Source organism: Neofelis nebulosa, chromosome 2, assembly GCF_028018385.1.
Source record: "Neofelis nebulosa isolate mNeoNeb1 chromosome 2, mNeoNeb1.pri, whole genome shotgun sequence".
In the NCBI taxonomy this organism is placed as follows: Eukaryota; Metazoa; Chordata; class Mammalia; order Carnivora; family Felidae; genus Neofelis; species Neofelis nebulosa.
Genome location: NC_080783.1, coordinates 190,955,225 through 190,973,454, shown reverse-complemented (window position 1 = coordinate 190,973,454; position 18,230 = coordinate 190,955,225). Strand labels below are relative to the sequence as shown.

At 42.2% G+C, this 18,230-nt stretch overlaps 1 protein-coding gene across 3 annotated transcripts; it reads left to right on the top strand.

Annotated features, from left to right (window-relative positions):
• The first annotated feature begins 270 nt into the window (after positions 1-270).
• Positions 271-13,048, top strand: ZFP69B (ZFP69 zinc finger protein B). 3 transcript variants are annotated; one of them, XM_058717871.1, is made up of 6 exons: positions 278-425; positions 936-1,361; positions 4,289-4,374; positions 6,098-6,224; positions 6,479-6,574; positions 10,917-13,048. In XM_058717871.1, exons 2-6 carry the CDS (start codon positions 1,235-1,237, stop codon positions 12,080-12,082), a joined length of 1,602 nt encoding a protein of 533 aa, XP_058573854.1. In that variant the 5' UTR covers positions 278-425; positions 936-1,234; the 3' UTR covers positions 12,083-13,048. The 3 variants fall into 3 exon arrangements, with proteins under 3 accessions (XP_058573855.1, XP_058573854.1, XP_058573856.1); XM_058717872.1 differs by lacking the exon at positions 6,479-6,574 and having other exon boundaries at positions 271-425; XM_058717873.1 differs by lacking the exons at positions 278-425; positions 4,289-4,374 and having other exon boundaries at positions 1,254-1,361.
• Positions 13,049-18,230: the final 5,182 nt, after the last annotated feature.

Here is an 18,230-nt window from a genome sequence, read left to right as displayed (position 1 = left end):
CGTTTATACCAATGTTGTCGGGACAAAAAAGTGACACAGATGCTTCCCTTTTGCCAAGGGTTTCCAAACCTCCCAATGGAAACATTCACGTGCCTCTTCCCGGCAGAGGGGAGACGGGTGGTTTGGGGTGGGGGTTGGGGACAAGAGCACCGGCTCCGGCTCCCGCCGCAGAAGCGGGGCTGCTTTCCCCGGGGTTGGGACCCCGGGATGCAGGGAACCCACAGTGACGGGGCCGCCGGGCGAGCATCTCGGGAGGCGCCGCGAGCGGGAGGCTGCCCCGGAGGACGCTGGGAACCACGCGCAGAGGCCGCTGCCGCGCAGGCGCACCGGCCAGGGCTGCGCTACGCGGAGGCATCTCGGCGCTACGTAGGGAGCCGCCGGACGGGCGAGAGGGCAGGGGCGAGCCGGGCGAGCCAGCGAGCGGGGTGAGCGGGAGCGGTGCGGGGTCTGGGGCGGGGACCTCGGGAGGCGCCGGCGAGACACCGCCCGAGGTTCCCCGTGGCGCGTGATGTGCCCAGGAGCCCGGGGTGGCGCTCGGACAAAGGCAGCGAGGTCCGGGCCTGGAGAAAGGTTTAGCCTCTCGGTTCTGGGAGGAAGGGACGGGGTTGGAGGGCATCCGTGATTTGCTACAGCCAAGAGAAGGAGCCGGTGGGATTCAAACCCAGCTCCTTTGTGATTCCAAATCTCAAGGCTAATTTAACCATAGTAAATTGGGTTTTATTCGTCTCTTTGTGCTTCGTGACACCAGCACAGTGGCTTGGACCGCGTGGGCTGTGTATATCCACCGTCTCCATATACCTTTTGTAAAAATTTTTTGATGATTGGCGTTAAGTTCTAGAATTCTGACCGTGCGACTGAGCACTGTAGATCCTTTTGCTGACTCTAATGTTTTCTTTTTTCTTTTTTTTTTTTTGACTCTAATGTTTTCTATCCAGCATCATCAGGGGACCGTAGCGGTGGTTGCATAGAAAACACCTGGAGCCAAACAGCTGCCTGCTGAGGAGACAGACGGAGCTCCAGATGGGATGTTCCTTGTGAACTTGGATATGAAAAGGTCCAGATTCTGGATTTTGGTACTGTATGTTCCCCCTGGTTCCTGAGAGTAGAGGACTCCAGCACAACTGTGAAGCCCGAGTTTCCAGCAGTGTCTTTATCAAAAGTGGACAGGTCCAGATAGGACCTTCTGCCTCGTGGGCTGAGGCAGAGAGCCCTAGAAAGGAGTGCTGAAGTCATCATGCTACAGCAGCTCCTGATCACCCTGCCCATGGAGGCCAGCACCTGGGTGAAGTTGCGCCATCCAAAGAAGGCCACCGAGGGGGCATCCCTGTGGGAGGACGTGACTAAGATGTTTGAAGGAGAAGGTGAGAATAGACTGGCGGGAAGGAGGAAAAGCAGCAGCATCTAGTTTGAGAAGGAAGGTAGACACCTGAGCTAAAGCACCCCTTGGGTAGGCAATTGGGGAAAAGATTTCTGGGGTTCTTGATTATGGCTCCTGGCCTGCGTTTTCAGTAATGGTCATTTCAACCTGAAACCAGTATCTAAGTGTCATGACTGTGTATGTTACCTCTTTTCATTTCCCCCATGGGCGTGTGGGGCAGGGAAGACTTGCCTGATTTTCTGTATTTTACAGTGAGGAAATTTGAATCAACTGAGAGACCAGTCTAGGCACTTGGTGGCTAGGCCAGAAGTAAAAGGCAGCAGGGAAAGTACCAGGTGAGCCTGGAGTGTCTCGCGCTAGAAAGCAAGGACGAGTGCAAAGATGGGTGTCAGCAGGATGGCAAGTTTGGACAAACTTAGGACTGTTTAAATATCCAGATTGATTGTAACACTTTGAATAAATAAAATTCCGTAAGTTCATGATGGCACTTAAAATAGAGAAAGGGGAAAAACTTACTTGCCAACACTGGTGGTGATTCCTACACTGATTCCTTACCTTGAAAATAAATTATTATCAGAGTGAAGAATACATTCATCTTGCTTTTTAAAAGATCATTTCCGTTTGTTGAGGGAAAGCTTTTTACAGATAATATCTGCTGATAAAGAAGTGGAAGGAACGATAGACTATATTACTATAAATGAAGTAATTGAAAAGTTGATGGGGAACAGGGTATTCACAGGGTGCCAAAGTATTGCCCCCACAAATCGCTAAAAGCCAAGGAAAGAGCACGTTTTTCCGGTGGCAATACGTGGTGGTCACTGTCTTAATCAAGTGTGACAGTGATGGGATAACCTCACATTTTGTACCTTCTGGGTAATGTATTATAAAGCACATGGACCCATGAGGAATTCCTGCCAAAATGTTTCATCTGATCCTAAATTGAGCTTAAAGGCTGAACTTCTGGTTTAAAGAAAATACAGGGAACAGAGAAATAAGGTAAACCCTAGCACAGTCAGACTGTGTTGGTCTCATAAGAAGCCAGTGCCATGAAAAAAGGGGAAGTGTGGCACCTGGGTGGTTCAGTTGGTAGATCATCTGACTTCGGCTCAGGTAATGATCTCACGGTTCACGGGTTTGAGCCCCACGTCCGGCTTGTGCTGACAACTCGAAGCCTGGAGCCTGCTTCAGATTCTGTGTCTCCTTCTCTCTGCCCCTCTCCTGCTCATGTTCTTTCTCTCTCTCAAAAATAAATAAAAATTTAAAAAGGCAGGGGAGTACTATTCTAGAGAGACTAAAGATAACCGCTTTGAATGCGTGAACCTTGGTTGGCTCCTGGGTTGAGAAGAAATCCAGAATAAAAGACAGTTTGAGAAGATCTGAGGAAATCTGAATATGGAATTATTGTTTTCAAGTGTTTATTTATTTATTTTTTTTTTTTTTTAAATTTTTTTTTTCAACGTTTTTTATTTATTTTTGGGACAGAGAGAGACAGAGCATGAACGGGGGAGGGGCAGAGAGAGAGGGAGACACAGAATCGGAAACAGGCTCCAGGCTCCGAGCCATCAGCCCAGAGCCTGACGCGGGGCTCAAACTCACGGACCGCAAGATCGTGACCTGGCTGAAGTCGGACGCTTAACCGACTGCGCCACCCAGGCGCCCCTAAGTGTTTATTTATTTTTGAGAGATTGCGTGCATGTGCAGGGGAGAGGCAGACAGAGAAAGAGAGAGAGAATCTCAAGCAGGCTGTGCACTGTCAGCACAGAGCGTGATGTAGGGCTCAGACTCACGAGCTGGGATATCATGACCCGAGCCAAAATCAAGAGTCTGACATTTAACCAACTGAGCCACCCAGGTTCCCATGAATACAGAATTATTGTTAATTTGCTTAGGTGTGATAAATGGTATTGTGGTTATGCAGGAGAAGATCCTTATTTGAGGTATTTAGGGACAAAGTATCATGATGTCTGCAACTTTGAAGTGGTTCAGAAAAAAATATAGATGAAGCAAATATGGCAAATGTTAACAATCACTGAATACAGGTGGTGGATATATGCATGTTCAATATTCATGATGAAAAGTTGGGGAAAAATACAAGGACAACAATTCATGTACCTCAGTTCCTAGTTCATATTTTTAATACCTCAAATTCAGGTTGGAATTCTAGCAACCTGGCAGGGTGTTACGCTTAACGCTTTAGGAGATGGGAAAAAATGAGCCAGACGGAAATAAAAAAACTTTCTACCCATATACTCATGCTAATATTCAATTGAGGGAGATAATTATACAAATAAATATGATAGGCAGTCTGAGATAGATAACAGAATAGAGATAAAAACAAGCTTTGGAAGAATACAGAGAAGAGGAAGCTTTCTTCTCATTAAGAGTGTTTGAGAAAACTTCACTTGAACTGATCCAGAAGGATATCTCAGGTTTTCACTGAGCAGGACTTGGGAAAATACTGAGGTGGGTATTATGCAGGTATGTTCAAAGAATGGTGACTGGGATTATGTGGGTGGGTGTGTCCAGTGGTTGAAGGAGGATGTTTAGAAGGAGATCATGGATAAAGAAGGAGAGAAGCAGTGACGGACTGGTTGTGGAGGATCTTGAAATCCACGGTAAAGTGTTCGGATTTTTCTTTCTTGTCAGTGGGGAAGCTTTGAGGATTTTTGAACAGAGGAGTGGCCGGTAGATCTGTGCTAACAGACCAGCGTTGCCCATTGGGAAGTATCAATGCCCAAAGCAGTGCACCTTAGATCCTTTTCATTAAGGAGTCTCGGGTCTGCTCTGAATTGCTCTAATGTCCCTCTCTGTGAATGTTTTGAGAGAGGAGCCATATTCAGGAGGTCTGGTCTGCAAGCCATTTTTCTAGGTCTGGGAGATGCAAACCTCATGCCTCTTTTCCTTCCTCAGTTTTGCTCTCTAAGGATGCTGATGAGACCCAGGGAGAAAGTTTCGAGGATGAAGTGACCTCTAGGCCACTGACAGTAGAATCCCAGGTGGGTTGGAGTTTCCTGTCACTTTCTTAAAATTGTTTGAGCCCTGGACTTTGATTTTCTTTGACTCAGCTTGCTGGATTGGGTTTTCTTAGCCTGTTCTAAATCAGGCCATACTGATTGATTTCACAGGTGATTGTCCCACCGGTAGCAACCTTCCTCGGGAACCTTCTTATTTCAAGCAAACCTCTGGCCATTTATCCAACACATTTAAAACTTGTGCTGGCGTGTGTTTGTGTGTGTGTGAAAGTATGTAATATAGTTCTTGCCCTGAAACCTCACAGATGTCATCTGGGGGAAAGACAAACATTGTAAAACATTTTAAGCAACATTTGAAAATTAATAGAATGCAGTTCTGATATTCTTGGAGATGTATACACTTCACTAATGAGCTTTAAAAGATGATTTCTGGTCATGTTTTGGAGCAGAATTGTAGATGAAAAGGGAAATGAGAAGTTGCTGGCAGGTCACAAAGGGCACAAACTAAATAAGCTGACCAGAAAAGGAAGGAAAACTTCCAAGAGCAGTTTAATAGTGTCTGTGTATCATAAACGAGCTAATCAGAAAACCAGCGGCACTGGCAATGGGCAGAGCTCTGTGCTACCAAACCCCAGAAGCATAGGGAAACTCAAGAAAATTCTACAGTAATCAGAGAAAATCAATATAGAAGGAGATCTTCCTAGAAACCAGAAGAGTTTTGTAGTGGCATGCTCTTAGCTTCCAAGATAACATGGCACAGGGTTTAATCCCCTATCCTTAACATTCCTCAAATTCAGTTTTCTCATGTGGATGCTGTTGTCAGCCCAGTAGGCCTCAAGTGCCTTCCAGAATTATTTACAATATATAAAAAGCATTAGAGGGGCGCCTGGGTGGCTCAGTCTGTTACGCATCCGACTTCGGCTCAGGTCATGATCTCGCCGTTCACGGGTTCGAGCCCCGCGTCTGGCTCTGTGCTGACAACTCGGAGCCTGGAGCCTGCTTCAGATTCTGTGTCTCCCTCTCTCTCTGCCCCTCCCCCACTCATGCTCTGTCTCTGTCTCTCAAAAATGAATAAACGTTAAAAAATAAAAAAATTAAAAAAAAGCACTAGAATTGTCTCCATACATAAGGAATGTGTTTTTATCTCAGCCTTCTGGCTTCTGGGTGCTCTTTGCATTTGGTAATATTTTTTAAAATAATTATAAAATGGTTATTTAATTTTGTAGATCATACATGACAGGCTCTTGTACTTCACCACACAGTGTCTGCTTTGGTCAAGGGATCTTCCTTTAGTAGGCAGAATTCATGCTCTCTACAGAAACCTGTTCTCACATACTTTTCTTACTAACCGAAGTACTCAGTTAAGGGTATATTACCCATGCTGAAATGTTCTCGTTTTAACAAATTCTTTCAGCCCAGCAAAGGTCCCTGGCTTCTCCTGTGGCCTTGGCCTCTTTTGAACTCTCACCTTCTTCAAATATTCCTGATCTTTATTCTCCTTAATCTAAATTATTACACACTGTTCTGAGACCTTTAATATTTCATGAGTATTTCTCCTTTAGCCAAATTGTAAGTTATAAAAGACAGCTTACACGCTTTGTGCATTGTGTTGTAACGTGTAGCAGAGAATCAGCCAACCAGTTTTCAAGAGTATCCAGGAAAATTCGGATAGAATCTCTTAGCATGTAGACAGTGTTAGAACAACCTCCCAAACTCTGGCTGAAAAGGAACATACTTGATGTTCTAGGAACTGTTGACCTTCAAGGACATATCTGTGGACTTCACCCAGGAGGAGTGGGGACAACTGGCCCCTGCTCACCGGAGTCTATACCGGGAGGTGATGCTGGAGAACTATGGGAACCTGGTCTCAGTGGGTAAGGATGAGTTCCCCTTATAACTAGAACCTGCCTGTTGGAACAAAATCTTTTATTTCTAACCAAAGTGTTAGCTTGGGCTCTGGGTTGTGTTGGAGTTTTCTAGTTCCTTCTCAATAGCAAGTCAGGATTGCTGTGGTCTTTTCTGCCCTGGTCTTTCTACTCTACCCTTCAGCAGGCCTGAATACCAAAAAACTATCTTTCAATTCTTGGGATGACCTCAGCACATGCAGTGTTTTCTTCTTCATGAGCAGGATATCAGCTCTCCAAACCTGGTGTGATTTCCCAGTTGGAGAAAGGAGAAGAGCCATGGCTGATCGAGAGAGAGGTTTCAGGAGGTCCACGTTCAGGTAAGAGCAAGGCAGTTGGGGTCTTTTGTCATGTTTGCTAGAAAGCTCCACTTGAAGCCTTCTCCAGATTGTGGGGAAGCCCATGCCATCTGGATGGGACCTGACCTGAAACCTGATTACCACCCTGTTACCCCTTTCCTGAACTTGCCTTTTCTTGTTAGTTTCTCTGGAGTCAGAGGAAAAGAGATGCCTTTCTTATCAGGGTTAGTTTCCTTAACTAATTCTCCTGACCCAGTTGCATGATTTTCTTGTTTTCTCCAGCATTTCAAACCTTGCCCTGATGATAGCTTCTTTCTCCTGTACATTCAGGTATTTGTGGATCTCCCCTCATTAAGTACAGCACTCTTCACCGGATTCCTATGTAATTTTATTATGGATTTTACTCTTTCATGATTCTGGTTAAAACTTTTTCCTAAATCTTATTCTGTGATCATAGCTTCAATTCTGATTCTCTTTTTAACTTGTGTAATTTAGATTTTTATTTCAGGTAACTTATGCCTCTGTGAAAAATCACCACAGAATTCCTTCTGACCAAATCAGATAGCTTTTAACAACCTTCTTCATCTAAGAACAGTAATAATGACAGCTTTTCATCAGGCTGGCCTCTGTGAGTCCTGTGCATACATTAGCCCCATCTTACAGAGGAGGAAAAGAAGGCTCATAGGTGAAGAAATTTGTCCAGCATCACTTAGCTACTGGTTGGTGGAGTCAGTATTTGAATTCCAATCCTTCTGACTCCACATTTTGTGTTCTTATGGCACGATTCTACATGGCAGCATTAGGTTTCTAGACCTTGCTGCCTTTCCTCCACAGTTTTTATCTCCTACATATCTCTTACTGCTTTTTCAATGCTTCTCATCAATATCTTTTTTTTTTTTTTTTGATGTTTATTTTTGAGAGAGAGAAAGAGAGACAGAGTACAAGCAGGGGAGGGGCAGAGAGAGAGGGAGACACAGAATCCGAAGCAGGATCTAGGCTCCGAGCTGTCAGCACAGAACCTGATGTGGGGTTTGAACCCACAAACCATGAGATCATGACCTGAGCCGAAGTCGGATGCTTAACCGACTGAGCCACCCAGCTGCCCTCATCAATATCTTTTCTAATGCAGATACATCGTTTCCACTTCTGTTAGGACAGGCTACACTACTATAGCAAATAGACTCTAAAATGTGGCTCAAACAGAATAGCCAGAAATCTTGCTTGTACGCTGCTCTGGGGGAACTGTTTAGTTCAATGGACAATTCTTTTCCACCTCACGCATCTGGGATTGAGATTTCTTCTACATGGTGGCTCTGTCATTCGCTAGGGCCTCCTCATCATCTAAGTATAGCCAGCAGCAGGACGAGGGCACACAAGGAGCTCATCTGGGATGGTTTGTTTTTTTTTTTTAATTTAATGTTTATTTATTTTTGAAGGAGAGAGAGACAGAGCGTGAGCAGGGCACGAGCAGAGGGAGGGGGAGACAGAATCCAAAGCAGGCTCCAGGCTCTGAGCTGTCAGCACAGAGCCTGACCTGGGGCTCGAACTCATGAGCTGTGAGATCATGACCTGAGCCGAAGTCAGAGGCTTAACCGACTGAAACACTCAGGCATCCCACATCTAGGAGGTTTTTACGGGGCAGCCTCCTGGAGTGGTTCACATGACTTTCACTCTGGTTCACTTACAGGAGAAACCTTTGTCACTTCGCTGAAATCCAAATCAAGGAAGATGTAGGTGTGTGTCCAAAAATGGGAAGAACAGATTTGGTGCATATCCGGCAATTCCTGCTGCAATCCCTGAGGGGTCTCTGTCTTGCACGCTGCTATTCTGTAGCTGCACAAATGTCCACAAATGCGTTGTGATGGTTTCAGTTGTCCCTTGAGACCTGTATTCTCCCTATTTTTATCAATTCCCACATATCCCCGGTATTTAGGACATCTCTGTCTAGATGCACTGTCATCACTTCAAGCCAAATACATCCAAAAACAGAAACCATTTTCTCTCCCAAATTTCTCATCCTGACTCCTCCTATTCTTTCATTCTCAAAGACCAGAAATCATGATATCAGCAAGAATGCGTTATGTTTTTCTACTCTCAGTTCTTCCCTCATTCCTCATGGTTTCTTCTCTGATAGTACCTGCTAGATCCACTTCTCCTCGTCATATGTGCTGATGCAGTGCTAAGCCAAGTTCCCATCATCTCATGCCTGTTACTCTGATTTTTAGTTGTATTTGTTGATATTTTATTATTTTTGTGAATCATTTTGAATGTTACTATCAGAGTTGACCTCTTGAAATACGACATTTATTTTGTTCTTACCCTGAAAAGAAAAGTTAAGTAACTCCTTATCCCCTGTAATAAGTGATGTCAACATCTCTGCTGGCTTTCTAAGTCCACTCCAAAATTTACCCAGCTATTCCTGAGCACTTTGTTTTGGGTTTGTTTTTTTTTTTTAATTTTTTTTTCAACGTTTTTTATTTATTTTGGGGACAGAGAGAGACGGAGCATGAACGGGGGAGGGGCAGAGAGAGAGGGAGACACAGAATCGGAAACAGGCTCCAGGCTCCGAGCCATCAGCCCAGAGCCCGACGCGGGGCTCGAACTCACGGACCGCGAGATCGTGACCTGGCTGAAGTCGGACGCTTAACCGACTGCGCCACCCAGGCGCCCCTATTCCTGAGCACTTTGTATGTGCTGTTACTAAGGTGAGATTAGAAATCCTGGGGAATAAGAGTTTGTTGTAGACAGGAAATATTGGTGCTTTAGGATGGCAGGGTCCAAATGGATGGAAGCGAATAGAAAGAGAATTTCCTTCACCCCAAACTGTCCCATGTATACCATGCATAGTCCATATAGTCTCTGTCCTTTAAGATTTTACAGTATAGCTAATAATGTGTTACAAATAAGAAGCCCATTTTTCACCTCTTATATACAGATACAGGCAAAAATTATGAAGATTGATAAAAATCCAGTGAACTTGTAGGGAAGGGCACCCATGTTTACCGAGAGCACACATACCCAGAACCCAATAATTCCTCTTTAGTAAAGCCTATGAAATATTGACAGGAGTGTACGCAAATGTATGCATGATGATAACATGAGAAACTGGAGACAACCTAAATATTTTTCAGTAGAGAAGAGTCAAGTTATGATATGTCCATCGATGGAATATCAATATCAATGCAGTGGTATGTATTGCACTTGCTAAAAAGAATAAGATAGGGGTTCGTGGGTGGCTCAGTTGGTTAAGTGTCTGACTCTTGATTTCGGCTCAGGTCATGATCTCATGGTTCATGACATTGAGCCCCGTGTCAGGCCGTGCGCTGACAGCACGGAGCCTGCTTGGGATTCTCTCTCTCCCTCTCTCTCTACCCCTCCCCCTGCTCACACTCACTCTTTCTCTCAACATAAATAAACTTTTTTTTTTTTTTTTGTAAATAATGAGATGAATCTAAATGTACAGACATGGGAGGGAGCCTGCAAGATAAAGTTGAGTTAAAATACAAAACAGATGCACCTAGATAGCTCAGTTGGTTAAGCGTCTGACTCTTGGTTTTGGCTCAGGTCATTATCTGATGGTTCATGGTTTTGGGACACATGTTGGGCTCTGCACTGACAGCACAGAGCCTGCTTGCGATTCTCTTCTCTTTCTCTCTGCCCCTCCTCGGCTCTCTCTCTCTTAAAATAAATAAACTTAAAAAATACTTTAAAAAAAAACAGATGCAGAAAAAAAAAAAACAGATGCAGAGCTATATGTATACTATGATCCCTTTTTTGTGCAAATGTATATTTATGACCATACATAAATACACACATTCACATATACATATTGTTGGGAATCTCTGAATGGATGCTTTCCAAAATCCTAAGAGAGTAGAGGGAATGGGGATGAAATTGAGAGAGGCTATCCCTCTTTAGTGAATGAGTTCCTAGATTATTTAACGTTTTAATATGTAGAAAGTATGGATTAATACTTGAAAAAAACTTTTTTTAATAGGGACAATTTTGTCATAGAAATACGGGCTTGAGATGATATGGTGCTAGAATACTGTGTTCCTTAATCTTATCTCTTGATATTTGCCCTTACAACAATGCTCTCTTCTTAGTGCACTTCCTCGAATTCACATGGATGAACTCCTCCCAGTTCCTTAAAGTCCCCTCACATACCCTAACAGCTTCTTTCCTTTGATTTCTTCATTTCCTTTTATATTAGCTCTCTAGGGGGCAGAATTACATTTGAAGATAGTCCAAGGTTTCTATGCCTAGTACATGTTCATTTTCCCCCCCTCCTATTCTCACTATGGCCATTTATTTTTTAAAGTACACTGAATATGGGTCATTTGTATTTTGGGATTTCTTTCAGACTTGGAGAGTAAAGCAGAAACCAAGGAGTCAGCCGTAAAGAATGATACTTCTTGGGAAGAATTACACCATGGCCTAATGAAGGAACAGTCCACAAGAGGAAGCACCTTATATTCCACATTGGGAAGAATCTCCAAATGTGATCAGTTAGAAAGCCACCAGGAAAACCAAGGAATGGGTGAGGGGCAAATCCCCTTGATGCACAAAGTACTCACTCAGGAAAGAGGCCGAGAATCTAATAGATTTGAGAAAAGTATTAATGTGAGCTCAAAAGTTATTCCGGGACCAGAAATTTCTCTGAGAAAAAAAGACCATAAATATGATGTATCTAGAAAGCGAAGTAGATACAATTTAGATTTGATTAATCATTCAAGGAGTTATACCAGATTGAAAACCTTTGAATGTAATATTTGCGAAAAAATCTTCAAACAGCTCATTCACCTTACAGAACACATGAGAATTCATACTGGAGAGAAACCTTTCCGATGTAAAGAATGTGGAAAAGCTTTTAGCCAAAGTTCATCCCTTATTCCACATCAGAGAATCCATACTGGTGAGAAACCCTATGAATGTAAGGAATGTGGAAAAACCTTCAGACACCCATCATCTCTTACTCAACATGTTAGAATTCATACTGGGGAGAAGCCCTACGAATGTGGGGTATGTGAGAAAGCATTCAGCCAGAGCATTGGGCTGATCCAGCATCTGAGAACTCATGTTAGAGAGAAACCTTTTACATGCAAAGACTGTGGAAAAGCATTTTTCCAGATTAGACACCTTAGGCAACATGAGATTATTCATACTGGTGTGAAACCCTACATTTGTAATGTATGCAATAAAACCTTCAGCCATAGCACATACCTAACTCAACACCAGAGAACTCATACTGGGGAAAGACCATATAAATGTAAGGAATGTGGGAAAGCCTTTAGCCAGAGAATTCATCTTTCTATTCATCAGAGAGTCCACACGGGAGTGAAGCCTTATGAATGCAGTCATTGTGGGAAAGCCTTTAGGCATGATTCATCCTTTGCTAAACATCAGAGAATTCATACTGGAGAAAAACCTTATGATTGTAATGAATGTGGAAAAGCCTTCAGCTGTAGTTCATCACTTATTAGACATTGCAAAACACATTTAAGAAATACCTTCAGCAGTGATATGTGACATATGTGCAACATCAAAGACTCCTCCTAATGGAGCAAAAGCCTCTAAATCAGAGGCTTTTTGACTTTTTGGTTTCAAGAAGCAATGATTTTTTTTAATGACTTGATGCAGTGTTACCACTATCAGTTTTGCCATATTAAAGAAACTACCTGTCATCAACATCGTTTCAGAAAAGAAAGGGCATTTTAATATTTTAAAATGTAGGAGGGATAATCAGTAGGAATAGCCCTTAACATTGAATTAAGTTAGCCTTATGAAAATCCCCCAAATTTGTCCTTATTTTTCTCATTTCATTATGGGCCAATGGAAGGTTCATCGTGGCAAGTTACTGATACTTGGATTGGCTTTTGAGAATCACTGTTTTAAATATCTCTTAAATAATCAGACTAAAATATAGTATAACTTTTTACTACAGCCCTTTATATGGCTAGAAGAGGCATAGATAAAAATAACTGCCTGGCTCATTTCTACAAGAAATAATATTAAAGGAAGCTTTCCAGAATTGATAGATAACCTACTATTACAAGGGCTACTTAAGTATATTTTATGGTTTCTTGTAGAGAATTGGCAAGCTTTCATAAAGAGCCAGATATTAAATATGTTAGACATTGTGGGCCATATGAGCTCTGCCAGAACCACTCAACTCTACCATTTTAGTGTAAAAACATCTAAAGAAATACATAAATCAGAATATCTCAACCTTGGCTTTTCTGATATTTGGGGCCAGATACTTTGTTTTGGGAAGCTGTCCTATGCACTGTAGTGGGTTTAGCAGTATCTCTGGCCACAAAGTGCCAGTAACTAGATGCCAATAGTCCCCCCACCCACTGTAACAACCAAAAACATCTCCCAATATTGCTAGAGGTGCCCTGGGGGTCAATATTGTACTTGTGAAGTACTTGAGAACCATGGGCATAAATGAATAGGTGTAGCTCTGTTCCAATAAACTTCATTTAAAAAACTGGTGTTGGGTTGCATTTAGCCCGAGAGCTGTAGTTTACTGTTCCTGCTATAGAGTACATAAATGACTATCCCCCTCTTGCCCCTGAATAAGCACAGCAAGAATATGGGTTGAGTAGTGTTTTTTTTTTTTTATCTGATTCTGGAACTTTTGATATGTCCTTCTATAATGTCATATCAAAAGGTTAGAAATCTTATATAATCTCTCAAACAGCTCTAGCACTCAAACATATAATAGGACCTAAGGAAGTTTATCATCACTTATTTGACAATGCTTCCCCTATGATGTGACCTATCAAATAAGCCTAACTTGTCAAAAAGACTTCATTTAGAAGTTGAATTTGGGGAAGTTTGAAATAGCAGAAGGTTTTAAAGCACGTGTCTAAATAAGATTATAGATCATTTTAAAACTTAATAATTATAATAATTATCTATTTAGCCAAGGTGGCAATAAGATTGGAAATCTTATTATGCCATAAGGTGGCAATAAGAAAGGAAAATGCAGAGGATTACATAGTTGTTAAAATTTAGGTTAATGTTGAAAAAATTCAACTTTAAAAACAAACAGAAATTTTTTCCAGGCCGGTTAAAGATATAGAATAATCTTTGTTTACAACATAGATCTAAGAAAACTGACATTTTAACAAAGAAAAACCAAATTCCAATCTTATACTGGTGTACTTCCATATTAAGACTCATTTATTTCAACAAGGTGAATTTTTAAGAATAAGTAAATCAGTCCTTCCTTTTTCCTCCCTAGCATCTCCCATGTTGATACATACATTTTGAGACAAGGACATCCAGGGTGCTGCATGGATCTGAGTTTTTGTGGTGGGCGCTGTGATGTGCTGACCAGAATCCCCATCAGGAATAAAGGACTCTCAGCTGTAGAGATCGTGGCCAACAGTCCTCAACTCTCACATGCCATGAGGGGTCACCTTAACTGAAGACAGCTGCCTTGCCAAGGCATACCCTCTTCCCAGGTTGTCGCAAACAATGACTTATAAAAGTCCACCCCTTTTGCCCTAATTTAGAGTGATTCTGAAGGGTAATCCAACTTTTGGAACTCCTCAGAGAATCAATGGAGTCTTGTGTTGATATTGTATGATCATTCAACTTCTGCCTAATCTTGCTCTCTTACTCTCCCTTCTCCAGGCGTTGGTCACTCCCTAATAAACTTTTTTACACATTAATCTCCACAACCGTAGTCCTAACCGCACACAAAATTTCTTAACGAAGATTCCCTTCTCACAAACATACAGGCTTTCCTTTTTACATTCAGATTTTGATCTAAGTTTTTCCTTTTTAAATAAACAGTCTTGCTTTCCTTGAATTACATCTGTTTGTTCTTAGATTACCCATAAAATTCATGCGGCATTAGAGTTCTAAGGGTTTTTTCCCCCCTTTCCTGACAAATTTTGCAATGGAGATAACATGAACTTATTTGAATTTCAGTAAACATAGAATAAAAGTTTTACATTTAATGCTGAAATTCTAAAGACATATCCATTTGATTAAACCAACAACCTTAAATTAATTAGCTTTAATACCTAATTAAAGATCTAATTAAGACCTAATTAAATACCTAATACAAGATCATGTGAACTTGTAAAACATTGGGTTAGTTTCTATCTTTGAGTTTTAGAATGCTCAATTCTTGGGGCGCCAGGATGGCTCAGTCAGTTGAACATCTGACTCTTGATTTTGGCTCAGGTCATGGTCCCAATGTTGTGGGATTGAGCCCTAAGTTGGGCTGTGCACTGGGCGTGGAGCCTGCTTGGAATTCTCTCATTCTCTCTCTCTCTCTCTCTCTCTCTCTCTCTCTCTCTCTCTCTCTCTCTCCTCTTTCTCTCCTTCACCCTCTGCTCCTCTCCCCCACCTGTGTGTGCTCTCCTTGCTTAATGCCCAATTCTTACAAGCACTTATCTTTAAACCAACTAAATAGAGCTCTCTTACAAATTAATTTTAGCAATACCATTGGGAGGTACAGAAAACATCTCACATAACATTCATGGACACAGAAACAAGTACATGAACAAGATGCAAACAAAAGCTGAAAGGCCCAATTTCCAATTGTCTCCTTTTTACAAGACAAATCTAATGGCAAAATGGTATTATAATTTATGGATCCATTAATTGGTCATTTTTCTCTGTATTTGTGGCCAAGCAGCATTGCAAAAACTGATGGCTTGATTTTGGAGAACACAGCTGCATGTGGGGATCAAATCGTCATTTCCCAGTTTCCACTTAGCACACAGCCAACTTTATCCAAAGATACCAAAAGATGCAACAATAAACAAATTGTGAGCATTGGTTCCTCCCCAAAAGTCAGAGCTTCACCGACTCAATCAAACAGCTTCCTCATCAGCCTTTTCTTAATCAACCAGGAAAGGGAGGCTAAGAGAACCCAAATCCCCTATTTGGAGGCTTCCAAATGGGAGGAATAAATCTAAGAGCCAAACTAAACAGGAAAACGAAAGCTCACAAGCCCTCCGTATGAAATATTCACCAAGAGACATCTGTCCAAACCAAACCCAGACCTGTTTCCTTGCCACAAGAGTTAAATTGAGCACTGAAAGCTGGCAGCTCAAGCCTAACCAGGGTGGACTGGAGCCTGGGGACAGTCCCCGGGACAAAGAGCCTAGGTACTGCTTGGGCTCATCGCTGGATTCCTGTTACAGGCTGAGGGCCGATGAACCATGGGCAAAGAGCTCTTGGATGGCTCCCCAAGTTTGTAACCGAACGCAAGTTTATCCATGGGATGGGCGACAAAGACGATCAGATAATGGAGTATGCAGCAAGGAAAGGGTTTATTCGAGAGGCAGCAAAATAAGGAAATGGGAGGGCAAATCTTAAATCATCCTCTCCAAGGAGAGACAGGGAGGTTTAAAGGCAAACAAAAAGGGTAAAAAGTTGCAGTTGAGTTCATTACTCTGCAGCTGCAATTAGTCCCCTTAACTCTTTGGTCACTGTTTTCACTAATTTTCTCAGAATATTGAAGATGTAATACTTACTCATGGGTGGTGTTTGGAGGTGGGAGGAGAGCACCAGCCTGGGCAATTCAGTACCTAATACTATAGAGCTAAAATAACGTTTCCCTGTCCTTCATTACAGGGATAACATAGAGGATTATTTTTGTTATTTTGAGTCCTCTTTGTGTGTGCTTTTACCTAATTAGAATCATGGTTTAGCTGTCTTTTGAACTGCAATTGTTTTTCACTGAACATTAGGTTGTGCTCAGATCCTAAGCCTTCATAGCAGAGTGGTGAAGAGTTTGCATTCAGAAATCCTAAAAATATGTATTCAAATTCCAACTCTACCACCCCCTAACTTTGTGATCTTAGTCAAACTTATTTTTTCATCTGTCAAGAGGCATTTTTAAAAAAAGTTTTTAATGTTTATTTACTTTTGAGAGAGACAGAGACAGAATGCGAGTGGGTTGGGGCAGAGAGAGAGGGAGGCACAGAACCCGAAGCATGTTCCAAGCTGTCAGCACAGAGCCCAACACGGGGCTTGAACTCATGAGCTATGAGATCATGACCTGAGCGGAAGTCGGACGCTCAACCAACTGAGCCACCCAGGCGCCCCTGTCAAGAGGCATTTTTAATAGGCACTACACAACACATTTATTATGCTAGGTACACATAATCATTCAGAAACAAACCATTAATATTGCATTTTGTGTGTTTTCTCCTTGTTATAAAGTAAATGCTCATTTATGAAAACACAGAGATGTGTAAAGAAAACAAACATGACAGATCCTAGATATTACCAATGTTAAAATGTTGATGGAAAAAGACAACATTGTCTGGTTCCATTTATATAAAGTATCAAAAGTATGAAACTCAGTGAAACAGAAAGTAGACTAGTGGTTCCCAGGTACTAGGTGGAGAGGGAAAAGGGGAGTTCTTGTTTAATGGGCATAGAGTTTCAGATTTGCAAGATGAAAAAGTTCTGGAAGTCTGTTTCACAATATGAATACAGTTAAAACTATTGAACTGTACACTTAAAGGAGGTTAGATGGTAAATTTTATGTTACGTTTGTTTTTGTTTTGTGTTTTGTGTTTTTTTTTTACCACACACACACACACACACACACAATTTTTGTATGTATGACTCTACAGCAAACACATTCTAGTACCCAGTTTGAAAAATTCTTCCAACCCGCTTGTACCAATGCCATATCACGTCTTCACTCCCTTTACTGGTCATGTCCTCCCTTCTCTCCCTATGCAGCTTTTAGTGATGCAGGAGCAAACACCCTCCACTCCATATAGGTTTATTGTTAACGCCTTTACTCGGGGCAAGAGCATTTTACAAGTTGGATTACTTCCTGGATCCTGACTTTCTGTCTTTTGGTCTGGTAATTTCCTACTGTCTTGCCACCTCTTAGATGCCTTGTCTATGACATTATGTTATGGGCACCATAACATGGGCAGAATTGTGTTATGGGCAGAATTGCGTCCTCCCCACTGCCCTGCCCCCTGCCAAATTCATATGTTGAAACCCTAACCTTCACCTCTAGTACCTGAGAATGTGGCTGTATTTAATCCCATATTTAAGTGATCACATTTATTAATTACTTTAAAGAAGCGATTAAGATAAATGAGTCATTAGGGTATGCTCTAACCCAACCTGACCGGTGTCCTTATAAGAAGAGGAAATTTGCACACCGAGAGATACCAGGGGCCTGCAAGCACACAGAGGAAAGACCATATGAGGACATAGAGTGAAGGCAGCCATTAGTAAGCCAAAGAGTTAAGTAGAGCTTCGGGAGAAACCAACTCTGCTGACATAGGCAGGCCTGGTCTGAGGATCAGGGCAGAGGGCAGGGGATGGAGGGGTTACTGCAGGACCAGCCAAGAGGGTCCTTGGCTTTGCACAGGATAGAAATGAAACTCAAGCCAGGAGGAAGTGAGAGCAGAGTTTACTGAGTAGCGTAAGTGATAGAGCATAGTAGGCAGAGTATCTGAGAGACTTGTAAAGGGAGAAGTGAGTCTGCCTGTTGCTGGGGGTAAGCGGTCCAGGGTATGTGTTCTTTTAAGAATCTAGGTCTGATCAAAGGAGTGTCAGGTGGACAATAGCTGTTGTTCTATAAGTCACTGAAGATAGGGATTATGGGTGCCAGTGTCAATGGAAGTTTGTTCAAACCTAATGTCCTGGAGCTCGGGATCTGGTTCTTCTTAGA